Here is a 21401-nt window from a genome sequence, read left to right as displayed (position 1 = left end):
AAAAATTTACAGTAAGACACTTGTGACATGGAAATTTAGATTCCTGCTGCGCATTTGACACAATGCACAGTGCCGGAGGTTGAGGGGAGACCTGATAGAAGTCTACAAGATTATGAGAAGCATGGACAGAGTGGATAGTCAGAAGCTTTTTCCCAGGGTGGAAGAGTCAATTACAAGGGGGCACAGGTTTAAGGTGCGAGGGGCAAGTTTTAAAAGAGATGTACGAGGCAGATTTTTTACACAGAGAGTGGTGGGTGCCTGGAACTCGTTGCCGGGGGAGGTAGTGGAAGCGGATACGGTAGTGATTTTTAAGGGGCATCTTGACAAGTACATGAATGAGATGGGAATAGAGGGATATGGTCCCCGGAAGTGTAGGGGGTTTTAGTTAAGTCAGGCAGCATGGTCGGTGCAGGCTTGGAGGGCTGAAGGGCCTGTTCCTGTGCTGTAATTTTCTTTGTTCTTTATCACTTGACATATTGTTTTCAAAGTTCATCAATTTCCCTCACATATACTTTGTAACGGTTTTGGATGCCTAATAGCCACTGTTGGACAGCGTCAAACTAAACAAAACCAGTTAATTTCAATCAATAACAAAATAAAGCTGGGCATTTTTATCAGGGACCTCACCTTAATGGCCACTCTTCACATCCAAGGGCTGAGGCGATGAATGTTAAGCGAGCCAGTTCCACAGGGTGGGTGGTTCTGAGATGGTCCATCTCTGCTCTTGTGTTGTCTTGTCAATCTGGCTCCCTTCACGGCCCCTTCCTCCAGGTTATCTGGTGGGATTTCCATCGTGAAATACTCATTCCTTGGTAATTCTCCTGACGAAGACCGAATGTGAACATCGAGGGCAAGGTTTTGAACATAAAAATGAGAGAGCTTTACTGCAGTATTTTTGGTGAATCTAGCCAAAACTCTCCACAATCAATCTGCATAAACCACAATGAATGGTCCTGGTGAAATGCACTTTGGCTGCTCATTCTGGTGGGTAATTGAGCAGGTGGAAGTCAATTAACATTGCCATGACTTCAGTCTGTCCTAAGTTTTGACATTTGGACATTGCTGGCACTGTAAGGGCCTGATAGCCAATCCGGAATTCTGTTCCAGGCAGCATGGTGGTGAGCACTGCTGTCTCCCAGCACCAGGGACTCGGGTTCAATTCTGGCCTTGGGTCACTGTCTGTGGGGAGTTTGCACGCACTCCCCGTGCCTGTGTGGGTTTCCTCCGAGTGCTCCAGTTTCCTCCCATCGTCCAAAGATGTGCGGGTTAGGTGGATTGGCCATGCTAAATTGCCCCTTAGTGTCAGGGGGATTAGCAGGGTAAATACATGGGGTTAAGGGGATAGGGCACTTGATGGGCTGAATGGCCTCCTTCTGCATTGTAGGAATTCTATGATTCTTGAATCGCAGCCGTCCATGTTCTATGGGTTGTCCCACAATGCTGTTAGGGAGGGAATTCCAGGATTTTGACCCAGCGATGCTGGATTACTGCACAGAAATGGACATTTGGCCTAACTGGTGTTTATACACCACAAGAGCCTACTCCCAGCTTACTTCATCATTTCGATCCAGTGTCGCAGGATGTTTGGATTTGGGGGAATTGGGGGTGATAGGGCCTGGGTAGGATGCTCTGTTGGAGAGCTGGTACAGACCCAATGGGCTGAATGGCCTCCTTCTGCTCTCGGGATTTTATGATTCTAAAACCAGACCACTCAAAGGTACAAATCTTAAGCCGTGCCCTTTATACAACCCAGGAATTTCAGAGCCATGATTTTAACTCTGGGGTGAGTGGGGAGTTGACAGGACGGAGTTTCAAACTCACTGACCCTGAGGCAGAGCCCAGTTTAACTGTTGCTCCTCGTAAGCCCCTCTTTCCATCTGGGCTCGAGCTCCCAGCAGCCTGATTTCTTCTGATGCTGTCCGAGCTCGGGTGATCTTCCTCACCTGGTGGACCGTGAGAACCTCAACGTGATGTCTTTGTTCATTGTGCTTTCTTTATTCTGTCGTGCAGAACCCTCTTGGAAGAAAAAGTGGCAACAGTTCAGTGCGTGGCTGCCAGATTGACAACGGAACTTGTCAGTCAGATCCGGGTCAGTAACTCTCTCTGCTTTACCGCGTGTTATTAACTACACCTCAGTCATGACCGCTAATAAAGCAATCTGTGTCCAAAATATATAGAACTTTACTGCACAGAAATGGACCATTGGGCCTAACTGGTGTTTATACACCACAGGCGCCTACTCCCACATTACTTCACCAACTTATCAAAATACCCTTTTATCCCTTTATCCCTCATTCTTCATAGAATAGAATCCCTACATTCGGTCCATCGAGTCTGCACCGACCACAATCCCACCCAGGCCCTATCTCCATAACCCCACATATTTACCTTGCTATCTCCTGACACTAAGGAGCAATTTAGCATGGCCAATCAACCTAAGCCGCACATCTGTCGGACTGTGGGAGGAAACCGGTGCACCCGAAGGAAACCCACACAGACACAGGGAGAACACGCAAACTCCACACAGACAGTGACCCAAGCCGGGAAGTGAACCCAGGTCCCTGGCGCTGTGAGGTAGCAGTGCTAACCACTGTGCCACCGTGTTGCTTATCCAACTTCCCCTTAAACGTATCCAAGCTATTCACCTCAACAGCTCCATGTGATAGTGCGTTCCACTCTCTGATCACTCCCATGAGTAAAGAAGGCTCTCCTGATTTCCCTATTGGATTTGGGCTGCAGTTGTTGCCCACGCAATGCAAGCATAACTCTCGTGTTTTACTCCAACACGTCATTGTGAGTGACAAAGTAGTGGTCTAAACATGCCCATGTTTGGAAGTATTTTTGTATGTGAAAGAAAATTCTCTAAAAGAGAAAAATAACAATATTGATTGCCATCTTTTTTCCCCCTGGAGAAATGACTTTGAAAAAAATTAAAAGCAAATTACTGTGGATGCTGGAATCTGAAAACAAAAGAGAAAATGCTGGAAAATCTCAGCAGGTCTGGCACCCCAAAAGAGAAAATGCTGGAAAATCTCAGCAGGTCTGCCAACCAAAAGGGAAAATGCTGGAAAATCTCAGCAGATTTGGCAACCCAAAAGAGAAAATGCTGGAAAACATCAGCAGGTCTGGCAACCCAAAAGAGAAAATGCTGGAAAATCTCAGCAGGACTGCCAACCAAGAGAAAAAATGCTGGAAAATCACAGCAGGTCTGGCAACCAAAAGGGAAAAGGCTGGAAAATCTCAGCAGGTCTGGCAACCCAAAAGAGAAAATGCTGGAAAACGTCAGCAGGTCTGGCAACCCAAAAGAGAAAATGCTGGAAAATCTCAGCAGGTCTGCCAACCAAAAGAGAAAATGCTGGAAAATCTCAGCAGGTCTCGCAACCCAAAAGAGAAAATGCTGGAAAATCTCAGCAGGTCTGGCAGATTTTCTAGCATTTTCACCCTTGGTTTTGAAAAAAAAGAATGAAACAGTTGTGCAGATGCTGAGTTCTGTTAAGCAGACAGTACATCAACAAAAAAAGAGCTTTAACTGGTGCTACCCTGTAATTTGTAGAACTGTAAATAGAAAGCTAACCATTACTATTACAGTATAATGTGAGGAATGAGGTGATTGGATGAATTTCTACCGTGGATCATAGGAACATATCAGGGCCTGGCGGAATCATAACATTGCATCCCCTGCGGGGACCAATTCATGTGTGGAGACCGGTATTGGTGGCCAGCTTGGTTTGGCAGTAGATACAGTGTTGGATTTACTGGTGACAAGCTTGTATTGATAACGCTAGCTTTGAATTACCTGCATAGGTGGAAGCATCTTCTCTATTGATTTGATCTGGTTTATTATTGTCACATGTATTAATATGCAATCAAAAATATTGTTTCTTGTGCGCTATACAGACAAAGCTATACATAGAGAAGGAAAGGAGAGAGTGCAGAATGTAGTGTTACAGTCAGAGCTAGGGTGTAGAGAAAGATCAACTTGATGCAAGGTAGGTCCATTCAAAAGTCTGACAGCAGCAGGGAAGAAGCTGTTCTTGAGTCAGTTGGTACGTGACCTCAGACTTTTGTATTTTTTTCCCAATGGAAGAAGGTAGAAGAGAGAATGTCCCAGGATGCGTGGGGTCCTTGATTATGCTGGCTGCTTTTTCGAGGCAGCAGGAAGTGTAGACAGAGTCACTGGACGGGAGACTGGTTTGAGTGATGGATTGGGCTACATTCATGACCTTTTGTAGTTTCTTGCGATCTTGGGCAGAGCAGGAGCCATACCAAGCTGTGATACAACCAGAAAGAATGCTTTCTATGGTGTATCTGTCGAAGTTGGGTGAAAGTCGTAGTGGACAGGCCAAATTTCCTTCGCATCCTGAGAAAGTGGAGGCATTGGTGGGCTTTCTTAACTACAGCGTCGGTGTGGGGGGACCAGGACAGGTTGTTAGTGATCTGGATTCATAGAAACCCTACCCTACCCTATCTAAACCTTTCATAATTTTAAAGACATTTATCGAGTCATTTCTTCAGGAAGAAAGAGCCTCCGCCTATCCCCTCTCATTTTATGTGATAAAAAGCTTCTTTGGTTTTTTCGCTCTCACTCTCACTCATCCTCTGTTTGTTAGCTTGTCTCTGTTGCTAGTAGCCTCTCCTCCGAGCTAAAGCCCCTCTTCACATTGTGGTCACGCTAATTGACAAGGGATGGCATTAATGAGAGAGTGCCACATTGTCTGAAGCACCCTATGGTCACATTTTTCTTTATTCATTCATGGGACATCGCTGGCTGGCCAGCATTTATTGCCCATCCCTAGTTGCCCGGGGGCAGTTGAGAGTCAACCCCATAGCTGTGGCTCTGGAGTCACATGTAGGCCAGACCAGGTAAAGACGGCAGATTTCCTTCTCTAAAAAATATTAATAAACCAGTTGGGTTTTTCCAACAATGGTTTCATGGTAGATTCTTAATTCCAGATATTTTTTATTGAATTTAAATTTCATCATTTGCTATGGCGGGATTTGAACTCGGGTTCCCAGAACATTAACTCAGTTTCTGGATTAATAGCCTAGCGATAATACCATTAGGCCATCGCCTCACCATATGATGTTCAACCAAGGTCTGGCACAGATGGCTATATAAGATTCCACGACACTATTTGCGGAAGGAAGTTACTCGAGTTTCCTGCATGATGAGGAAGGTCATTTGCTTTCACCTTAGATGATTGAAATATATCGCCCACAAAAGTGGGCAGCACGATGGCACAGTGGTTAGCACTGCTGCCTCACAGCACCAGGGCTTCCTCCCACAGTCCAAAGATGTGCGACTTAGGTGGATTGGCCATGCTAAATTGCCCCTTAGTGTCAGGGGGACTAGCTAAGGTAAATGCATGGGGCTGCGGGGATAGGGCCTGGGTGGGATTGTGGTCGGTGCAGACTCGATGGGCCGAATGGCCTCCTTCTGCACTGCAGGATGCTACGATTCTAAAATTGAGTTGAAGAAAGTCTAAGTGCAGAGTGAAATCAAATTGGAATTGCAAAGGGGTTCCGTCATCCCAAAGGGCCAGAAGTATAAGCACTTGTCTGTTTGGTCGAGGGAGGTCAAGAAGGAGGGAGAAAATCAAATACGTTTTCAAAGTAACGCTGAGGGAGAAGCCAGTGCAATATTTCCCATCATTCCAAACTGATTTTCGGTGCAGGCTTCAAGGGCCGAAGAGTCTGTTCCTGTGCTTTAATTTTCTTTGCTCTTTGTAATTGTCCGCTCCCATGTCAGGAACATGACAGAGTTCTATAGCTCAGGGAGATGACACCCACCACCATCACAGACATAGCCTTCCTCCCCATGGGAATGGCTGCCCTCTTACCCCCTCCCTCCAAACATTGCCAGCCCCGACTCCTGATTGCCGCCCTAGACTAACCCCCTGGCCCTGATTGCTGGCCCCACCACCAGCTCCCCTCCAACCGGCCACCCCGCCTCCTTGGCCCTGCCTGGTACCCAGTGGGCACTGCCCACCTCTGCCCCCTGATCACCTTCAATGGCATTCAGTCCCACTGGTGAGGCCATCACCTCCGGTCACCGTTGGTGGGGACTATCTGTGATCTTCTCCGGTGAGGACTTCCACTGGCCCGGATGACCCGGGCTCACTCATAAAATTTAAATTCTCTTATAAATATTTAATTCAGCCACGTGCCCTTCCCGAGACTGCTAACACCAACAAAAATGACCTGGGAGGATTGCGAATGGCCCAAAGCGGGACGCGATTCGCGTTTTTAGCCTCCCGCTTAAATTTCCCACCCCGCCATGCGAATCGACCAGGGGTGGAAAAAAATCCCACTCCATCTCTTTCCCAAAAAAAGGTGTGAAGTGCAAAGGTTGGGAAGATACCACAATGATTTTTTGAATTAAAGTCAGTGGGAAAAGCGGTTTCACAATTCACTCGGGGCGGGGGTGGGGTATGGGGTGGGATGTGGCTGTTTGCTTTCAGTAACAGGGTTTCAATTCTGTATATTTTGTCCTTTTAAAGAGAACCCTGCCAACAATCGAAAAAGAAGTTCGGTGCAAGATTGCCGAAACCAGTAAAGAACTGGAAATGTTGGGATCAGGTGTGCCGGAGGATGGTGATGACAGAATTCCTTTCCTCATCGATGTAAGTGCAAGAGAGAATTTGTTCAGGGCTCTCTCTCTCTGAGAAAAAGTTTCGCGTTGTGACAAAAGGTTTGGGGAAATCTTGGATCGATGGATGTCAGTTTGAGTGAGCAATTATTAAGTGTTGTTCAGGGAATTTGCAGCTCGCAGTCAGTGGAATAAATCTGTTTAGCATTGGGTCGGCGATGCTGGTAATTTTAAGATCAATGTCACACATGTATGGCACAAACGACGTGGAGATGCCGGCGTTGGACTGGGGTGGGCACAGTAAGAAATTTCACAACACCAGGTTAAAGTCCCAACAGGTTTATTTGGAATCACGAGCTTTCGGAGCGCTGCCCCTTCATCTGGTGATGAAGGCCACTTTTGTTGGTGTTAGCAGCCTCGGGAGGGGCACCTGGCTAATTTAAATCTTATTGGTGAGCCTGGGTCGTCCGGGCCAGTGGAAGTCCTCACCAGCGAAGATAATAGGTAGTCCCCACTATCGTCCCCACAACCGGATGTGATCACTCACCGGATGAAGGAGCAGCTCTCCAAAAGCTCGTGATACCAAATAAACCTGTTGTGAGGCTTCCTAATATGGCACAAAGATAGGTTTTTTGAGTTATAGAGGGAAAATGCTTCATATGATATAGAATAGCGTCATCTAAAGTGAATTCCGATTCTCAGAGCTGCCGTGCATTGATTTGAACTTGCAGTCTCTGGATTATTTATCCATTAACATAACCATTGCACTGCCATATAGGTGTAGAATTTTTTTTCTTTGTTCTTCCATGAGATGTTGCTGGCAAGGCCAGCATTTGTTGCCCATCGCCGGATGGCACGGTGGCACAGTGGTTAGCACTGCTGCCTCTCTGCGCCAGGGACCTGAGCTCGATTCCCAGCTTGGGTCACTGTCTGTGTGGAGTTTGCACTTTCTCCCTGTGTCTGCGTGAGTTTCTTCCGGGTGCTCTGCTTTCCTCCCACACTCTAACGACGTGCAGGTTGGATTGTTTGGCCATGGTACATTGGCTTTTAGTGTCCCAAGATGTGTAGGTTAGAGGGATTAGTGGGGTAAATATGTCGGGTTACGGGGATAGAGCCTGGGTAAGATGCTTGTGAGAGAATTGGTGCAGACTCACTGGGCCAAATGACCTCCTTCTGCACTGTAGGTATTCTATGATCCCTAATCATCCCTTGGATTGAACTGAGGGACTTGCTGGGCTATTTCTGAGTGCAGTTGAGAGTCAACCACATTGTTGCCAGTCTGGAGTCACATGTAGGCCAGACCAGGTAAGGATGGCCGACTTCCTACCGTAAAGGGCATCAGGAAACCAGATGGGCTTTTACAACAATTGGTAGCTTTATAATCACTGAGTTTAGTGATATACTCAAGATTTGTTACTTTAATTCAGATTCTACTGGCTGCCGTGATGGGGATTTGAATCCTTGGCCCGAGGACATTAGCCTGAACATCTGGATTACTAGTCCAGTGATATTACCACGATGCCACCATCTCCACTTTGAAATACACACGTTAACCCTTGGTGCATGCATTGAAAGAGTGTTACTTTCCCCAGAGCAAGGAATCTGCATTTTATGAAGTAGAGACATATCTATCATCAACCTGTTTTTTATTAAGTTTATTTATCACAAGTAGGTTTTACATTAACACTGCAATGAAGTTACTGTGAAAATCCCCGAGTCGCCACAATCTGGCGCCTGTTCAGGTAACACTGAGGGAGAATTTAGCATGGCCAATGCACCTAACCTACACGTCTTTTGGATTGTGGGAAGAAACCAGAGCACTCGGAGGAAAACCCACGCAGACACGGGGAGAACGTGCAAACTCCACCCAGACAGTCACCCAAGGCGAGAATCGAACCCGGGTCCCTGGCGCTGTGAGGCAGCAGTGCTAACCACTGTGCCACTGTGTGAAGGAGGTGGTGAGGAAGGGAAAGATACTGGTATGGGTTTGCTGGTCAAATTGCAGTTAAAAGACTAACTGAAACTTTCCAATGAATTGCAGAAAATTCGGGCTTACACTGACGACACCTTCAGCTTGACAATTGGAGAATATTCACGGGATTATGAGGATGAGATGAAATTATACACAGTGGTGCGAAAGAATTTTGGCAAGTGGCACGACCTTCTTGATGCAGATCAGACAGATTGTAAGTATTCCACCTCTTCACTGATAGAAGCCTCCGTTAACATTGCGATTGGGCATTAAGCTCCATCGCGTGCATGAATGTTTATATGAGCGAACTTGCATTGATATTGCTGATGCGCGATTGATTCACACGGGAGGCTAGGACGTACCCGGGAATAAAGGCTTTTATTCATAACAAGATTGGAGCACACTACTTAACAATACTATCCCAGACTAAGGGCTACTAGGAAGTAGCAGTGACCTTTATACTCCTGTAAGAAGGCAGAGCCGAACGGAGTGTACCACATAAACAATAATAACAGGTGGAACACCCCAACCCTAACCCCAACAGTAACAAGAGTAACATATGTACAAGTACCCATAGTGCTAACCATCTATGGTTCACCACAATTGCATCTTTTGATTTCTTCAGAAACTCTCATAAGAACATAAGAACTAGGAGCAGGAGTAGGCCATTTGGCCCCTCGGGCCTGCTCTGCCATTCAATAAGATCATGGCTGATCTTTTCGTGGACTCAGCTCCACTTACCCGCCCGCTCACCATAACCCTTAATTCCTTTACTGATCAAAAACTTATCTATCCTTGCCTTAAGAACATTCAATGAGGTAGCCTCAACTGCTTCACTGGGCAGGGAATTCCACAGATTCACAACCCTTTGGGTGAAGAAGTTCCTCCTCAACTCAGTCCTAAATCTGCCCCCTTATTTTGAGGCTATACCCCCTAGTTCTAGTTTCACCCGCCAGTGGAAACAACTTCCCTGCTGCTATCTAATCTATTCCCTTCATAATCTTATACGTTTCTATAAGATCTCCCTCATTCTTCTGAATTCCAATGAGTACAGCCCCAGTCTACTCAGTCCCTCCTCATAAGCCAACCCTCTCAACCCTGGAATCAACCTACTCTCGCCAGTGAGTTACAGTCTAGGTGCAGTCACTGTTATTATGTAGGAAAACACAGCAGCCTATTTATGTGCAGGAAGTTCCTATAGTTAGCAATGAAGATGAATGATCAGATTTGATGTTGGCCTGACCTGACCACCATTGACCAGGACATCTGAAGAACCCTCTTCTTCAGGTGGGATCTTTGACTTCCACCTGAGCCAACAAGCAGTGCCTTCGCGTAGAGTTGCATTTGACAGTACAGCACTCCCTCAGCACTGCACTGGCGAGTCAGCGAAGGTGATGTTCTCCTCCCAGAGCAGTTGAGTTTGAACCCACCACCCCCTGAGTCATGTACCAGAGTGCCAGCACTGGACTAAGCCAGTACCAGAAATACTCTGGCATTTTATGCATGGTCCTTCCTTCCAACCCCCCAATACCCCCTCTCCCACCCCCTCAATGGTAGAATATTCAGATACATTGGGTGGGATTTTCTGGACATGCGCACCCACAAAGACCGGAAATTCCAGCCTGAAGTCAATGGATCCATGCACGGTCCGGCCAAATTTTCTGTCCCGCCCGCTATGATTCCTGTGGCAGGTGGGACGGGAACATTCCACCCATTGTTTCTGGAACTCCACGCCCCCCCCCCCCCCCCCACTCCCCCCACCCACCTCCCACTCTCAAACGTCCAGTTATCTCTGCAGATTTAAAAAAGTCTGAATCCATCTCTTCAACCAAGGTTTCAGTTAACATTTCTAAACTTGGTCCTTCTGGACTCAACCCCTCTCTGTTTCCATTCATGAAGGATTTTGGAATTATCTTTATCTTCAAGGACATGGGTTTAGGACCAGCTGGGCTGCTGATGAATCCGAAAATATTAGGCCTCAATTTCTTTGGCTGGGATAGTTAACCACCCCCCGCACCCCCCCCCCCCCCCAACACCCTGCTGTGTGTCTCCCCCTGGTGGATGCACCAAGCCATTTAAATCTCCATTCAACTGGGTGGGATGGTAATATCCCGCAAGGTGGAAGGAACTGTAAAATCCTGGAATCTAGAGTTGCCCCTCCCAAAGGGGGGGTGGGGGGCACGCATTTCCATCGGGGCAAAGATCAGTAAATAGGAACTGGTAGCTGGTTCAATGAACTGGTTAAATAAATAATTTCTTCGGCTTTAAATAAATAAATCGCAGGACATTGAAATATGGGCCTAGCAATGAGTGTGTTTTTTTGTTTGGTGTTGTTGCAGTTAAGGACATAATGAGTGACAAAGTGTCAGAGTATACAGAGAAGTCCCGTGGGAGAGAGTTACCAGGATTCACCAATTACAGAATTTTTGAGTCGCTCGCCAAGAATCAGATTGTGAAATTGGAGGCTCCCTCTCTGTGTATGCTGAAAGTGATAGCAGGTACGGTACGGTAATGTGTATGATCCAAGCTCCCCTCTACAACATGACGGATACAACACCCGTAAAGGAAAGGAGGTTTAACACAGATATCAGAAGGACATAATTTACACAGAGGGTGGTGGGGGCCTGGAATGCGCTGCCAGGCAAGGTGGTGGAGGCGGACACACTGGGAACGTTTAAGACTTATCTAGATAGCCACATGAACGGAGTGGGAATGGAGGGATACAAAAGAATGGTCTAGTTTGGACCAGGGAGCGGCATGGGCTTGGAGGGCCGAAGGGCCTGTTCCTGTGCTGTATTGTTCTTTGTTCTTAACATTGATTCCTATGGGAGACCAAGATTCACTTAAAGCTGTTTCACTGAAAGTCAAAATTATCAGACATGCAACCACAACTTTTAAGTGAGGACTTGTTCATAACCGTAGGGAACATGACATCCAGTTGCACAGGGCAAGGTCCCCATAAACAGTGATGATATAATAGAACATCATAGAATCCCTACAGTACTGAAGGAGGCCATTCAGCCCATCGAGCCTGCGCTGACAACAATCCCAAGCAGGCTCTATCCCTGTATTGTCCCATGTATTTACCCTGCTAATGCCCCCTGACACGAAGGGACAATTGAGCATGGCCAATCCACCTAACCAGCACATTTTTCGAATTGCGGGAGGAAACCAGAGCACCCGGAGGAAACCCACGCAGACACAGGGAGAATGTGCAGACTCTGTACAGACAGTGACCTGAGACCGTCTGCAAGACGTGCTGGTTAGGTCCATTGGCCATGCTAAATTCTCCCTCAGTGTACCCGAACAGGCGCCGGAGTGTGGTGACTGGGGGATTTCCACAGTAACTTCATTGCCGTGTTGATGTAATTCTTCTTGTGACACTAATAAATTTTTAAAAACCTAATGACCCAGCCTCTACAGCTCTCTGCGGTAAAGAATTCCACAGATTCACTGCCCTCTGAGAGAAGAAATTCCTCCTCGTCTCTGTCTTAAATGGGCAACCCCTCACTCTTTGATTATGTCCTCTGGTCCTAGACTCTCCCACACGGGGAAATAACCTCTCAGCACCTACCCTGTAACACCCTTGAACCTGAACACCCCCCCCCCCCCCCCCCCCCCCCCCACCACCATCACCATCTACCTAGAGTCATCGAGGTTTACAGCATGGAAACAGGCCCATCGGCCAAACTTGTCCATGCCACCCTTTTTTTTAACCACTAAGCTAGTCACAATTGCCCGTGTTTGGCCTATACCTCTCTATACCCATTTTACCCGTGTAATTGTCTAAATGCTTTTTAAAAGATAAAATGGTACCCGCCTCTACTACTACCTCTGGCAGCTTGTTCCAGACACTCACCATCCTCTGTGTGAAACAAATGCCCCTCTGAACCCTTTTGTATCTCTCCCCTCTCATTTAAACCTATGCCCTCTAGTTCTAGACTCCCCTACTTTGGGAAAAGATGTTGACTATTTAACTGATCTGTGCCCTAGATAGTCAACATCTTAAATGGGCAACCTGCTTTAATATTCTTACAGAACAATGATCTCACCAAAGTGTTGGATGAGTTCATGGTGGAGCAGTTGTATTTGATTTTGTGCTGAGTGATTCTTTTCCATAGCTACCTCCCCACCCTTTAATCAGCTTGTTAGAACTGCATTAGTAAGGAACATTCACAACTGAAAGTTGTTCAAAACTCCCTCCTCTAATAAACTCTTTCCTATTTTGCTTACAGACCAGGTCCAAGCAGTCTTTAACGGTTTGGCTTTGCAGCATTTTGCAGGGTTGCCAAACCTAATGAAAAGCATCAAGGTACGTGGCAGACCAGTTCCTTCTTCCTATTTACGCGGATGGCCAATGATTTGGATTGGACTTTCAGTCGGATCAGGAACTGGATGAGGGTTACATTTGTCTCAGGCAACCATTAGCGACAGTTAATGTGCTCAGACTAAAATGGTGGGTTCTGGTTTGGGGCATGGGGGCGGGATCTTATGGCCTGGCTCGTTTCTGAACCGTAAAATCCCGTCCGAGGTCAACGGACTTTTCCACGATCCGCCCGCTCCGATGGTGGGCAGGACGGTAAAATTCCAGCCATGGTATCGCAAAATTGGAACCCATTGGAACCCAAGAAAAGGGCTAGAAATCCCCACCCCCTGTGTTTGCGTGCACTGGAGGGGGGAGGGATGTGTGAGGGTGGAGTTGCTTGCAAAGGGAAGCACACATTACATTTAAAGAGATAGGACAGAGAGCAGTGCCCAGGAAAGAGAGAAGCCATTGCAAGCCACCAGGCCAGTTTACCAGGTTTACCAGGCTGATTCCGGGGATGGCGGGACTGATGTACGAGAAGAGATTGACTAGGTTAGGATTGTTTTTGCTGGCGTTCCGACGAATGGGGGGGGATCTTATAGAGACTTATAAAACTCTAACAAGTCTAGACAGGGTAGATGCAGGAAGGATGTCCCTGATGGTGGGGGAGCCCAGAACAAGGGGTCACAGTCTGAGGATTCAGGGTAGACCATTTAGGATAGAGGTGAGGAGACATTTCTTCACCCAAAGAGTGGTGAGCCTGTGGAATTCATTACCAGGAAGTAGTTGATGCCAAAACATTGAATGTATTCAAGAGGCGGCTGGATATAGCACTTGGGGCAAATGGGATCAAAGGTTACGGGGAGAAAGCAGGATTAGGCTACTGAGTTGGACAATCAGCCATGATCGTGATGAATGGCGGAGCAGGCTCGGAGGGCCGAATGGCCTCCGCCTGCTCCTATCCTCTATGTTTCTAGTCCTTGTAAAATACTGAAACTCTTCCCCCCTCACCCTGCAGAGTAAGATTGATGACATTCGTCAGAAGCAGGAAGCGGAAGCTGAACAGATGCTGAAGACTCTCTTTCAGATGGAGAAAATGGTCTACAGCCAGGACATCATTTACTGCAACAAGCTGAACCAAATCCAGGGCGAGTACGAGGTGCCAGAGGGGCAGCAAAGCCAGCAGCTGATCTCCATGGACACCGACATCACCGCAATGTCCATTCATTTGGAGACCTACTACATGGTGAGCTGCCATGGGGCTGGACATGTCCATTTTTAATCTTATTCTAATCAGTGGAGAAGGTTGATCATTCTGTCGCACCTACAAAGGGCTGTTGACTGCACTTTGTGTACCTTCTGCAGCACAGAGTAGTCCTTACTTTCCTATCTATCTTTGCATTGTTAGCAAATCTGGCTCCAATACAGTTGGTCATTTCATCCAAGTCGGATTGCAAGTAATTGAGGCCCCGGCACTGATCTCTGCAGCACTCCACTGGCTACGTTTAGCCAACCTGTAAATGACTAATTTATCCTCACTCTGTTTCCTCTTATTTAGTCAATTCTCTATCAATGCGAATATATTACCAGAAGGATGTGGAAGCTTTGGAGGGAGTACAAAGAAGGTTCACCAGGATGTTGCCTGGTCTCGAGGGCATTGGCTATGAGGAGAGGTTGAATAAACTAGGATTGTTTTCACTGGAAAGGCAGAGGCTGACGGGAGACCTGATAGAGGTCTACTATATTATGACTGGCATAGACAGGGTGGATAGTCAGAGGCTTTTTCCAAGGGTGGAAGTGTCAAATACCAGGGGGCACAGGTTCAAGGTGAGAGGGGAGAAAGTTTAAAGGAGGTGAGCAGGGGAAGTTTTTCACGCAGAGAGTGGTGGGTGCCTGGAACGCGTTGCCAGAGGAGGTGGTGGAAGTAGGCACAGTAGCAACATTTAAGAGGCATCTGAGTGGGTACATGAGTAAGGAGGGAATAGATGGATACTGTCCAAGTAAGGGCAGAGGTTTTTCTTTTAGTTAAGTTAGGGCATCATGATCGGCACGGGCTTGGAGGGCTGAAGGGCCTGTTCCTGTGCTGTACTTTTCTTTGTTCTTCATCGTTTTATCACCCCCCCCCCCCCCCCCCCCCCCCCCAACACCATAAGGTGAAAAAAGATGAGAGGAGGTTTGAGTAGAGCATAAATTGGTTGGGCCAAATGGCCTGTTTGATCCTATGTAAACTTTCAGTCCCCGGCCTGCGGGATCCCAAAGAGAAGACTGCTTGACCGTGGGTGAATCTTTCTATTGCAGATTGCTTCGAACCGACTGGCCGACCTGGTTCCCATGGTGCTGCGATTCTACCTCCTGCAGGAGTATGCGAGCAAACTGGAACGCAACATGCTGCAACTGTTGCAGGGCAAAGAGCAGACGGACGAACTGCTGGTGGAAGAGGAAGATGTCTTTGAGAAGCGCAAGTTTCTCAACTGTCGCCTGAAAAGGTTGAGAAAAGCCCGGCAAATCCTGACCATGTGTTGAAGGGAAACGTCTCTCGATGGCGTTAGTACATATTTAGCAAACTGACTCATTTTGGGGAGTGACTGATGCTGACCTCCACCTAGAAGCCAATGGGAATAAAAATGTCTCAGAGAAACCAATATTCCTGTCATCTGCCTTTGTATTCAATCATCTGTTAAATAAGTGTGAATTGAACATATGAACATGTTAAGGCCATTCAACCTTTAACATGTTCTTAACTTCATCTAACCACTTGGCTCTGTGTCCTTGCCTGCGAAACAAATCTATCAATCTCCAATTTGAACTGATCAATTGTACCCCAGCCTGTACTGTTTTTTGATAGGGGTGGGAAGAAAGTTTCAGATTTCCTCTACTCTGAATGAAGGAGCATGTCTTAACATGATTTGGCATTAATGCAGTTAGGCCTCCCTTGTTTTGGACTTGCCCAGCAGAGCAAGTTGTCTCTCTCTGTCTCTACCTCTGATCATAGTCGTTTGGGGGTACAGAACTTGAGTATTGCTGAAAAAAGCAGTCATCTTTTGTCAAAATGCTTTGTCTTGCACTCATCAGAACAATTTAGTCACCGTCAACTGGTGCATTCTCTATTGTAGCGTCTCCACCAATCAGAGTCCACCTGCCAACCAATCATCACCCTCTGTTCATATAGTAGCAATTGTTCGCTTTACATTTGGTATTCCTGAAGAGTTCAAGATGAAAAGATTCGACAAGGAAGTCTTTTTTTTCAACAATATACTTTGATCATCTTAAACAACTCAATTAGATTACCCCTTAATTTGTTATACTGAAAGTTAGGCTTATAAAGTCAGATAGGCAAGAACCTCAACCACCCACAATACTTGAAAAATTGTGGCCAAATTTCTAATAGATACAAGGCTATCCCTTGGCAGCATGGACATCTAAAATGATCTCCTCTCTGTAAAGTACTTATCCTGTTTACTTTCCACAATTCTTTACCCTCTACCCACCGCCCCGTACTCCAACACACAGGGTACGAACTCACCGGCCATTCGCGCCACGCTCCCACTACAGAGAAGTCGGAGAATTTGGCGCCAAGCCAAATGTCCGTTCACTGGGAGTGGGAGGGGAAAATCCTGCCCACGTGAGCAGACAGAGAATTCCGGCACTGTCTTTTAAAGAAAAATCTGGTAATTTCTTGACATAACTCATGTGTATCACAGTATCCATGATGTGGAGATGCCGGCGTTGGACTGGGGTAAACACAGTAAGAAGTTTAACAACACCAGGTTAAAGTCCAACAGGTTTATTTGGTAGCAAAAGCCACACAAGCTTTCGGAGCTGCAAGCCCCTTCTTCAGGTGAGTGGGAATTCTGTTCACAAACAGAGCATATAAAGACACAAACTCAATTTACATGAATAATGGTTGGAATGCGAATACTTACAACTAATCAAGTCTTTAAGAAACAAAACAATGTGAGTGGAGAGAGCAACAAGACAGGCTAAAAAGATGTGTATTGTCTCCAGACAAGACAGCCAGTGAAACTCTGTGGGGGTTACAAATAGTGTGCCATGAACCCAATATCCCGGTTGAGGCCGTCCTCGTGTGTGCGGAACTTGGCTATCAGTTTCTGCTCAGCGACTCTGCGCCGTCGTGTGTCGCGAAGGCCGCCTTGGAGAACACTTACCCGGATATCAGAGGCCGAATGCCCGTGACCGCTGAAGTGCTCCCCAACAGGAAGAGAACAGTCTTGCTTGGTGATTGTCGAGCGGTGTTCATTCATCCATTGTCGCAGCGTCTGCGACAATGGATGAATGAACACCGCTCGACAATCACCAGGCAAGACTGTTCTCTTCCTGTTGGGGAGCACTTCAGCAGTCACGGGCATTCGGCCTCTGATATCCGGGTAAGCGTTCTCCAAGGCGGCCTTCGCGACACACGACGGCGCAGAGTCGCTGAGCAGAAACTGATAGCCAAGTTCCGCACACACGAGGACGGCCTCAACCGGGATATTGGGTTCATGTCACACTATTTGTAACCCCCACAGAGTTTCACTGGCTGTCTTGTCTGGAGACAATACACATCTTTTTAGCCTGTCTTGATGCTCTCTCCACTCACATTGTTTTGTTTCTTAAAGACTTGATTAGTTGTAAGTATTCGCATTCCAACCATTATTCATGTAAATTGAGTTTGTGTCTTTATATGCTCTGTTTGTGAACAGAATTCCCACTCACCTGAAGAAGGGGCTTGCAGCTCCGAAAGCTTGTGTGGCTTTTGCTACCAAATAAACCTGTTGGACTTTAACCTGGTGTTAAACTTCTTACTGTATCACAGTATCGTCAATGTTGGTTCTTGGTACAAGGTGGACGGCAAGAAGGGATTTGAGACCGGTTTTAGATTTGATAGTTTTTCTTTGTCTGGTATCAGTTACAAAATAAATAGCCAGACAAAAATCGCTGTGTAGAGTTAGCGTTTTGTTACTTGGGTCTGATGCACTGGGGCATACACTCTTTATTTTGTCATGCGTGAGTTGTGCAGTTGTTGTACTGTTTGTTGGAATAATAATTTTCTTTGCAAAGTGCAATGGTTTATTAAGAGATCTGGCTGGTCTATTCAGCGAGACTCGAGTCATACCCAACAGATGCACTGATGGGGCCTCACGCTAGTGGCAGTGAGGCCCTGCTATAACTGTGTGTTTTCTGCTGTTATGAGCCTATGATAATAGTTCAATAAAAGAAACTCTTCTCATGGTGCGTCTGCCTTTTTTTATGATCTGTCAAATCAACAGGATTTTCCCTCCTTCCTTTAAGTGCCTGAGCACCAGCAGCTCTCCCCTCTCTGAATTATCATTCTTTTAAGCCTGACTGCTAACTTAACAATCAAGGCTCAACAATTAAACAGCTCCCTTCGTGCCAGCATGACACCCCGAATCGTTTTAAAACCAATGAAGTACATTTTGAAATGTAACAAGGAAATCCGAGGAACCATGAGAATCACAGCGAATCCCATCCTCAATCCAATGCCCATGTGTTCTCTGTTGAGGGAGTGACTAGATAGCTCTTGAAGTGGAGATGCCGGCGTTGGACTGAGGTGGGCACAGTAAGAAGTCTCACAACACCAGGTTAAAGTCCAACAGGTTTATTTGGAATCATGAGCTTTTGGGGCACTGCTTTTTCATCTGGTTCCTTCATCACCAAATGAAGGAGCAGCGCTCCGAAAGCTCGTGATTTCAAATTAACCTGTTGGATCCTAACCTGGTGTTGTGGGACTTCTTACTGTGCATAGCCAGGGTGAGAACATTTCTGGATTTACACAGGACAGTGGCTGTTCTGTGGCGGAACCAGAAATTTCCAAAACAACAAGCTTTGCATCTCAGGAGCAAAAAGTAAAGAGGAAAACCTGGAAATGCCTGGACTGGTCAGAACTGGAGACCAGTTGTTGCCCACATTTTCCTGGTTTTTCTCCTGGGAACTGAAGTCTGATGGTCAAATCAGAAACTTGATTATTCCTTCTTCAGTTTCCGTTAGCTAGTAAAATGTGCAATTTTTTTTTTGAGTGTCACCAAAACAAATTCGACACCCCCTGGCCCTGTAGACACCCCCTGTCCTTCCACCCTGTCTGTTTCTGGACTCGTGAGGAAGTGGCAAGGTGAGCCAAACTCAATCGAGGGGTAGTCAGCTCCTGCAGGAATATTGGTCCGAATGTGTGATGTTACTCTGCAATGATCTGGAATGAAATGACTCCAAATAATTCATAAAACTCACAACGTGAAAGCCAGATGCGCTGTTTCCAGGGCACTGATCTTCTATGCGGAGGGCTTGAGGCTGGAGTTTTGACCCTAAGTGCAGCCATCAGTTGGGGTAGAGATTATGGCCAAAATGGTGCTCATTTAGAGAAGGGAATTATCTTCTCCTGAGTTTCAGGCTCATGTATTATGTATCACTGAACATAAAACTTCTCATGAATCAACACAATCACCAACAGTTGAGAACATATTATCATTACCTATTTTAATGGCTTAAAAAAAAATCCCTGATACAGTTCGTAGCGGTAACCTGTTGCAATTTGATATAAAAATATGCAGCACTTATTGAGCATCCTGATATTAAATAATTGAAATGACTTGGGAAAACACATTCTTAGAACATAGAACACTACAGCACAGAACAGGCCCTTTGGCCCACGATGTTGTGCCGAGCTTTATCTGAAACCAAGATCAAGCTATCCCACTCCCTATCATCCTGGTGTGCTCCATGTGCCTATCCAATAACCACTTAAATGTTCCTAAAGTGTCTGACTCCACTATCACTGCAGGCAGTCCATTCCACACCCCAACCACTCTCTGCGTAAAGAACCTACCTCTGATATCCATCCTATATCTCCCACCATGAACCCTATAGTTATGCCCCCTTGTAATAGCTCCATCCACCCGAGGAAATAGTCTTTGAACGTTCACTCTATCTATCCCCTTCATCATTTTATAAACCTCTATTAAGTCTCCCCTCAGCCTCCTCCGCTCCAGAGAGAACAGCCCTAGCTCCCTCAACCTTTCCTCATAAGACCTACCCTCCAAACCAGGCAGCATCCTGGTAAATCTCCTCTGCACTCTTTCCAGTGCTTCCACATCCCTCTTATAGTGAGGTGACCAGAACTGCACACAATATTCCAAATGTGGTCTCACCAAGGTCCTGTACAGTTGTAACATAACCTCACAGCTCTTAAACTCCAACCCCCTGTTAATAAAAGCTAACACACTCTAGGCCTTCTTCACAGCTCTATCCACTTGAGTGGCAACCTTTAGAGATCTGTGGATATGGACCCCAAGACCTCTCTGTTCCTCCACAGTCTTCAGAACCCTACCTTTGACCCTGTAATCCACATTTAAATTAGTCCTACCAAAATGAATCACCTCACATTTATCAGGGTTAAACTCCATTTTCCATTTTTCAGCCCAGCTTTGCATCCTATCTATGTCTCTTTGCAGCCTACAACAGCCCTCCACCTCATCCACTACTCCACCAATCTTGGTGTCATCAGCAAATTTACTGATCCACCCTTCAGTCCCCTCCTCTAAGTCATTAATAAAAATCACAAAGAGCAGAGGACCAAGCACTGGTCCCTGTGGCACTCCGCTGGCAACCTGCCTCCAGTCCGAAAATTTTCCATCCACCACCACCCTCTGTCTTCGATCAGATAGCCAGTTAGCTATCCAATCGGCCAACTTTCCCTTGGTTAGTTTCTCAATATCAGAGGATGTTACATTGAAAAGCTTTGAAAACATGGTATTAGCCTCCAGGTGCCTAGAATAACAGCTTAATTGTAAAAGTTTCCACAAAGACCTGAAAATGAATGCAGATGTGGGAAATACACAATTGTGATTACTTAGATCTAAGGGTGTGGCCAGTCTTGTGGGCAGGGCTGATTCTAAATGCAGTGTTTTTCAAACAAGCGCAAAGAATCGGTACTGCATGGTGGCACTGCTGCCTCACAGCGCCAGGAACCCGTGTTCGATTCCGACCTTGGGTCACTGCATGTGTGTGGAGTTTGCACATTCTCCCCGTGTCTGCGTGGGTTTCCTCCGGGTGCTCCGGCTTCCTCCCACAGTTCAAAGATGTGTGGGCTAGGTTGATTGGCCATGGTAAATTGCTCCTCAGTGTCAGAGGGATTAGCAGGATAAGTACGTGGGGTTATGGGGACAGGGCCTGGGTGGGATTGTGGTCGTTGTGAGCTCAATGGGCCAAATGGCCTCCTTCTGCACTGTTGGGATTCTATAATTCATGGATCCTGGATTTATGATGATTATAATTTGTGCTTGAAGAAATTCCATGGCATGGTTTGATTGAACTCAGGTGAATTGAGCTGAAAAAAAAATCACAATGTTGCAGGAGAAACTATTGCCCTGAGCATCACAAGCAGCACGTCTCCACATTCCACCTCCAGAGAAAAACCTCTTTCCATTCAGCGCCATTCTGCCGTGTTTGGAAGGGGCTGGTAGAAATGAAGCGCAGTGTGGAAACAGTGAGACCATGAAAGACAGAGCATTGGGGAAAGCCGA

General features: G+C 46.5%; 1 protein-coding gene across 2 annotated transcripts in view; it reads left to right on the top strand.

Annotated features, from left to right (window-relative positions):
- Positions 1-18093, top strand: part of LOC144506632 (interferon-induced GTP-binding protein Mx3-like) — a 37703-nt gene extending 19610 nt beyond the window's left edge. The window contains exons 8-15 of one of the 2 annotated variants that reach the window (XR_013499930.1): positions 2011-2089; positions 6501-6623; positions 8631-8775; positions 10901-11059; positions 12797-12873; positions 13886-14113; positions 15166-16676; positions 17590-18093. Coding sequence is in view for 1 of the 2 variants with exons in the window: in XM_078233002.1 (XP_078089128.1) it covers positions 2011-2089; positions 6501-6623; positions 8631-8775; positions 10901-11059; positions 12797-12873; positions 13886-14113; positions 15166-15390 (1036 nt within the window). In the remaining variant the exon portion in view is untranslated. Of the gene's footprint in view, positions 1-2010; positions 2090-6500; positions 6624-8630; positions 8776-10900; positions 11060-12796; positions 12874-13885; positions 14114-15165; positions 16710-17589 lie in introns of those variants that run through there. The other variant, XM_078233002.1, reaches the window with a different exon arrangement.
- Positions 18094-21401: the final 3308 nt, after the last annotated feature.

Source organism: Mustelus asterias, chromosome 17 (genome assembly GCF_964213995.1).
Source record: "Mustelus asterias chromosome 17, sMusAst1.hap1.1, whole genome shotgun sequence".
Classification (NCBI taxonomy): domain Eukaryota; kingdom Metazoa; phylum Chordata; class Chondrichthyes; order Carcharhiniformes; family Triakidae; genus Mustelus; species Mustelus asterias.
This window is presented reverse-complemented; position numbering and strand designations above follow the sequence as displayed.